Below are 7146 nucleotides of genomic sequence, written 5' to 3'. Positions count from 1 at the left end.
TAAAAATAACAACAAATAATGAGTCTATTTGGTGGCTTTTTTTTTTTAATAATACTTTTGGTTGGGGTTCATGTACATATTTGAATACTGTGCCTCAAAATGAGATAATTATTAGATGTGACATCTATAAATGTGCGACAATCATGGAATAACATTTCTAGACTATCATCATCACTGTGTGGTCGATGATTTTCTTGACTTTAAAGCGAACACCTTTGAATACTGTTGATGCCAATCATATTTCCTCTTTACAACATCAAAGATCCTCTTAGGAGTCCTATTCTTTGCTTTCATGCATTTGGATAGTCCCCAAATCAATGAGCCAACTCATCTTATAATCATTAAATTTTCATGAATTATCAAATAATACAAATTATGCATAAATCTCTTCATAGAATGTAAACTGCCACTAAGAAAAAAAATTAAGCCCAAAGAAGTTTAATTGTTATATAAGTATTGTTGCGGGCTAGAATATACGTGGCGATAGAGTTAAAAGTATTTGTCTTAGCGTTGTACGGATATTCAGCACACAAACAGAAGATGAAAGAACACTAAGATTTTTACGTGGAAAATCTTGAAAAGGGAAAAACCCATGGGGACACGCCCAGTTGAAATAATTTCACTAATGTTTGTTTGATGTACAAGAGGCTGACTCGTCCTTAAAATTTAGAACGATCAGATTACATTGCTTCAATTCCGGATTGAAATCCAATTACATTTTTTCGGCGTTACTTGAACGTCAAGCAGAATTCCGGCGTCGGGTAGAATTTCGACGTCACTGGGGCGTCGAGCATAAATCAGGCGTCACTTGGGCGTCGGGCAGAACTCCGGCATCACTTGGGCGTCAGGCAGAACTCCGGCGGTGGTCGAGGAGGAGTTTCTTCCCTCCTATCCTACTCTTCTTCATCTCCTCTTCCTCTCTTCTCTTCTTCTTGCTTGGGTCCCCTCTCAAGAGAAATGAGGGGCTATTTATAGTATTTTGAGTATGGCATGACCCATAAATAAGAGGAGGATCAAGGGCAAAGGTGCAGTGGTTTGGATGGATGACTGATATTGAATCCCTATATCGTATAACATTCACCAGACATTTGAAGGTATAAATGATGTCGGAATTTGGTAATCTTGGACTCGTTGGATTCGTCTTGTTGATCTGCACGATTCGACTATAAGCACATCATATTTGGAAATCGTTTGGTAACTCAAATTGTTGTATGAACTTTCCAATAGCGCTTCGTGTGCTTGATTTGGACTCATTTGGGCTTGGATTGAGACGAATTTGGTGTCTTTGAGTTTGTATTTTTTTTAGACGCTAAGTTTGACTATAATTTCGTTGAAATCAGAGTTCAGGTGATCCTAGATTTAAGTTTGAAGTTTCATGGATTTTGCCTTGAGATTCGTGCCTGATGAAGGTAATTTTTTTGATGATATATCAATTATAAAAATTATACCACCAATATTTGATGTGTGATACTGAAGTTGTTAGCATGATTGTCATAGTTCCTGCTAAAGTTGTAAGTAATTTTGATATTATCTTATTTATTCCTTGGATGCTATGGTTAGCAACCTTGAAACCTTGGCTTTGATAAAAATATAATAGAGCTTGGTCGTGAAATGATCTTTATGGAGACCATGAATTTGCTTTTAGCACTTAGTGGATATAATAGGTTAATCTCTGGAGTTGATTTTTGCTAGCTAAGGTTAAGATTTATTGGGTTTGGATAGCTAGTTGATAGGTAAAGTGATAATGAATATTTTGCGGAGTTATGGAAAGAGAGGGGATCAAATTTTGGGTTCAGTGGAGGGTGATCAGACCTAGGGATTAGGGTTTCTGGTTTATTAGGAGGGGGAGTGAAAAAGAAGGCTATGTAGACGTGGCATAAGGTATTGACGGATGTCATCCAAGGATAGAAGAATGGTGCATCAGCCAAGTATAATGGGAAGAACTTTAGACTGATAGAAAAGATGAGGGAGGAGGTGGGAAGGGGAAGGTGGTGGCTAAATAAACATAATATTAATTAAGTATAATATATATTGAATCTACTCCAAATATAATCACAGTCAACAAGCCATATGTGAAATTTTGGAACCCCTCATTGATTGTGATCTTTACATGTTTTTATTAAAGGAGTTGATCAAACAATTAAAATGATAATTAATGAAACATATTTTTAGCACATTGAATTGACAAATAGAGTTAGATGGTCAAGCATGAGTTCAATTCCATGTGTTTTTAAGTTTGTGAAGGATTTTAATGATTTTTTTTTTTAATTTTTGATTCAAGACTTCTATTTGAGATCTTATTATTCATATGTGTAAATGATGAGTTTAATCATTTTGCAATCTTGGTAACTACCATGTGTCTCATCCCAAAATCTAATTTGAAAGATTTCCTTATTTTATCTATTATTATATAATAATCAGAGCTATTTAATTTCATCTATCAGTGATAAACCGCATAACAAATTCTATAATTTAAAACATCAATACATATCTATATTCAATGAGTTAAAAATACTTCTTATATAATAACATAGAAATCATATAATCATAATTTGCCATTTCATTCATGAGTATAAAAAAAAACTTAAAAAAAAAAAAACATAACATGAGGAATCTTGATCAGTCTCACACTTTTGAACCTCGTACTTGATGTGAAATTATTTAAATCACATATAATGAGCTAAACAAACCAACATGTCACTAAAATCCTATAACTAAATTCAAAGTATGTTAAAGAAGCAATATACATGTCTTCAATATTCATAATAGTAATAATCATATGATTAAGAATTAGTAATTAAATAATAAAAATCACATATAATAGTAGTAAAATTTTTAAATAATAAAATAATATGTTATAGAAGCCAATAAAATAATATAGTTGAGAAATTAGTAAACCAATGTGGGTGTCGAATTAATAAAGCTGTCATCATATCAGTATTATCAATTAGTAAATCAATTGTATAAAGCGTTAAAACTAAAGCACTGATAAAGAAATGTCAAATTCATATCAATGTAGTAAATCTTATAACTACATATACATGCTTGCCAGTAATTTTTTATCAATATCAAATCAGTATGTTAATCACATACTTATTATATTATCTTCTTAATATGTCACATGCTCAATATTAGCAGAAGTATCAAATAGGATCAATGCCTATATCATTAACAATAAAATTAGTGGCATGAGCAGTAAAAGTTAATCCATATAATAACAATAAATCCGTACAATGATAGTAAATCAATACAATATCAATGAAGTTATATAGTAATAATGAATTTATAACATGAATTTTAGTAGTCCTAATAAATAAGCAAAAAGTTCTGACTACCATGATATTTTTTTGTAAATAGTAGTTGGCAATCGTTGGCTCAATATACATAATTATCACTCTTTGCCCATCGACACAGTAATAAGTCTCAAATAAATATTTAAAATGCTCATAATCTCAATCTTATAATGTATAAAAAAGTACATAATAAAAGTTTTACCAATACAAAATTATTCTTATTTTTTGTTCTCAAATAAATATTTAAAATGCTCATAATCTCAATCTTATAATGTATAAAAAAGTACATAATAAAAGTTTTACCAATACAAAATTATTCTTATTATTTTTTGTAACGAAAATACAAATTTATAGTAAAAATATAAAAAATACCAAATTATTCAAATAAAAAATAGGATGATGATTCTTTATAATGAGACGAGCAAATCTTCCGATAGAATCGACTAACAAAAATCGCTCTACAGCCTCTAAATTCTAGGTTTATTTTTATCTCTCTTCCATTTTCTCTCTAATTTTCTTTTCTGATTCTTTGTTAGCTAAAAGGAGAGAAAGGGGATTTCAATGGCTTAAAATAATTTCATAATAAAATAATAATATATATATACAATTTAATCAATTCTTAGTATGAAATTTATATAAATCCTTTTGAGGCTTCAAAAATTATAGAAAAATATTCATAAAATAGCTCATTTTATTTAAAATTTTTTGGTGATATGAGTTTGCAAAACAAACACTTGATGGTCTCAAAATCAACTTGTACTATCATATCTTAATTTTTTAAAGATTTGCATCAATGCCCAAAAATTACGGAAAAATTAGTGTGATTAAATCACTATATTATCTATATTACGGGCAAGACATTTTATGATTTGGACTTATATTGACTCTTTAAAAAATTTATTTGACTCAATTAAAATGCAAACAATTACACTATAAATCCATTGATAACCTCTCATACTAGAATCTATATGCTTAATTATTTAAATCACTTGCAACACACTCTTTCTTCAAAATAATATAGTCTTAGTTTTTTGTTTCATCACTACTTACAATTAATAGCTTTTAAAAAAGCTATTTTCTTCATAACAATTTTATAATTACATTATAATTAAGAGGCTATAGTCATCCCAAATAGCAAGCAGCTATTAATTTTTTAAACAAATATTTATAGGGAAATTTAAATACATACCACTATATACTTATGATTTTACATATATAACACGCCTCATTTATTAATATTACAATTATACCACTCAAATTTCTATTTCACCTCATTTCTACCACTCCGTCTACCACATACATCACATGCACGACATCTTCTTTATGCGAAAATCACCTCTTCGCCCCAAACATGTCTTGAACTTACGGCCATCATACGTTCCCCGCGTTCTGCTTCTCCCGACCTTTGGAAAACCAGCTTGTCGCTAGGCGAACTGGTTCCCTTCGATCTTCGCCGCATTATGCTGCAGGCGTTCTACTCCCAGGTTCATTTTTATCACGTTATGCTTCCGACGTTCCTCATTTTGTAGGTTAGCAATGCTCGTCTAACAGTAAGATTACCGAATGAGAAGGTAGATGAAAGCATACTTGTTATCAAGGTTGCCAATGGAGTAAGCCGTGCTCGTTTGTTTTAGTTTAGAATACTGAAACTAAAGAATTCATATTGTTTAATTTCGGTTCTGTGAGCATCTGCAGCGGGTAGGACACATAAAAGTTCACCAAAGCGGTCCGACCTCAATAGTGTGAAGGGAAAGTCAAAAAAAGCTTATATCATCTACATCTCAAATCGAAACAAAGTTTTCATTCTTTTACCTTGGATTGTGAAGATGTCCGACTCAATGGAGTTATCCCCCTCCTCAACTTCACCCGTTAATGTCCTAAAAATGAAAAATTGGAAGACATTGTTAGTGTGCGAATAAGACGTCGTGATGGACTGGGTAGACAGAGTGGTAGAAATGATGTGAAATAGGAATTTGAGTGATATAGTTGTAATATTAATAGATAAGTTGTTAGATATGTAAAATCATAAGTTTCTAATGGTATGTATGTAAATTTCCCATATTTATAATATCACAATAGATTTACCACTAACGACCCTTAACTATTCACTGTAAAATGTTGCGTAACCCTAACTAATCCAACGGCCAAAACCTCCCCAAATTTCTCTCTCCAGCCGTCCGATCCCAATGCCCACCCACACGTAAAATGCCCCGATGACGTGGCCGGCGAGGCGACCCACCTCACCGCTGTAGCGTACTTCGCTTATAAAGTACGCGCGCGCGGCCGTTAGTGGAGAGAAAGAAACAGGAAGGGTTTCATATTCTGCTCCCTTTCTCTCTCCTCAGATATTCGGGAGAGATGGTCGGCGATCGGTTGAAAGGTACTGTGAAGTGGTTCAATGCAACCAAGCGGTTCGGCTTTATCACGCCGGACGATGGTCGGGAGGAGTTGTTCGTTCACCAGTCCTCCATCAAGGCTGATGGCTTCCAAAGGCTGGCCGAGGGTGAGGTGGTAGAGTTCGCGATCGCCGTTGGTGAAGATGGCCGGACAAAGGCCGTCGATGTGATCAGCTCAGGAAGGGATTTTGTTCAGGGAGGTAACTCCGCCGCCGCCGGCGGTCGGAGGGGTGGTTACGTCGGCGGAGGTGGGAGAGGAGGTGGAAGGTATGGAGGAGGGGGTTATGGATTTAGTGGCAACAGTGGAGGCGGTAGGGGTGGAGGATGGAGAGGTGGCGGAGGCGGTGGTTCTTGCTACAGCTGTGGTGAGCCGGGACATATTGCAAGAGATTGCTACAACGGCGGCGGTCGCGGGAGGTATGTTGGCGGTGGCGGTGGCGGTGGCGGTGGTGGAGGCGGCGTATGCTACAGCTGTGGGGAGACTGGTCATTTCGCAAGGGAATGCCCTTCTGGACCGAAGTAAGTGAATTTATCGTGCGTATTTTACAGCTTCTGGACTGAATGATCACTTGGGATTTGGTTGCTTTTCCGTTGAACAGAAATCGTTTGATTTTGTTTTGGTAATTATTGTATTTTGAAGTAAGGGCGAAGCATCAGGTGATTGCAAGACTCGCTTCTTGTATTTTAAGAAATAATTTTCAGATGGCTGGCTATACAAACGTGCATGTTGGCTTCCAAGCAGTAATTTCAAACGAGACGGCTTTCTCGCTAAATAGTTTTATAGTTCCAAAGGTTTTTTTGGAACAGGATATCTACCTGCCTCTATTTTAAAGGGAGTGTTTGGCCTCGGGCCCACGCTTGATTTGCCCCATTGAAGATGTGATGCCGTAGTTAGGGGTGTCAAATTTTGACACGACCCAAAACACGACCTGAGCCGACATGGAAAAATCCGAGTTCGGGTCAACCTGGATGACAAACAGGTCGGGTTCCGGTTCAAAAATCTGACCTGATTTGAGTTTCGGATCGAATTCGGGTTGACACAAAAATCCAAAATTAACCCTAAATTGACCTGGAAATTGCTCTACCCATATGTGTTGCACGACGTGCCCGCACTGCCCAAGAAATGACCCGACGCTACGAGCCTTCGACGCGTCAAGTCGCTTTGTCACTTTGTCAGGCATCACGTTACTCATGCAGCTCACACGGTTCGGACGGGAAATGACCCGCGCTGGCTCGTTGTTGTTGCCCGGCCGCAGCGTGGCCGCCCGCAGCCGCTATCTGCCGCTGTGGCGCCGCTCACTTGGTCACGCTAGTTCTTCCTCCTTCAACTCCTCCGACGATGTTCTTTCCTGTAAAATCGAAAGTCGGGACAGTCGAACAGCTCGCCGCGGCGCCGCCTCACCGGAACTGGACTTAGCGACGGGAGCTCGACGCTTTCCTTCATGTCGAATCGGAAA

The 7146-nt window shown here is 36.5% G+C and overlaps 1 protein-coding gene across 1 annotated transcript; it reads left to right on the top strand.

The window, feature by feature from the left end:
* Positions 1-5576: 5576 nt before the first annotated feature.
* Positions 5577-6441, top strand: LOC110098893 (cold shock domain-containing protein 4). Its single transcript, XM_020825841.2, has one exon. The coding sequence runs from the start codon at positions 5652-5654 to the stop codon at positions 6210-6212; it is 561 nt and encodes a 186-aa protein (XP_020681500.1). The 5' UTR covers positions 5577-5651; the 3' UTR covers positions 6213-6441.
* Positions 6442-7146: the final 705 nt, after the last annotated feature.

Source organism: Dendrobium catenatum, unplaced genomic scaffold (assembly GCF_001605985.2).
Source record: "Dendrobium catenatum unplaced genomic scaffold, ASM160598v2 fragScaff_scaffold_1381, whole genome shotgun sequence".
Taxonomy (NCBI): domain Eukaryota; kingdom Viridiplantae; phylum Streptophyta; class Magnoliopsida; order Asparagales; family Orchidaceae; genus Dendrobium; species Dendrobium catenatum.
This window is presented reverse-complemented; position numbering and strand designations above follow the sequence as displayed.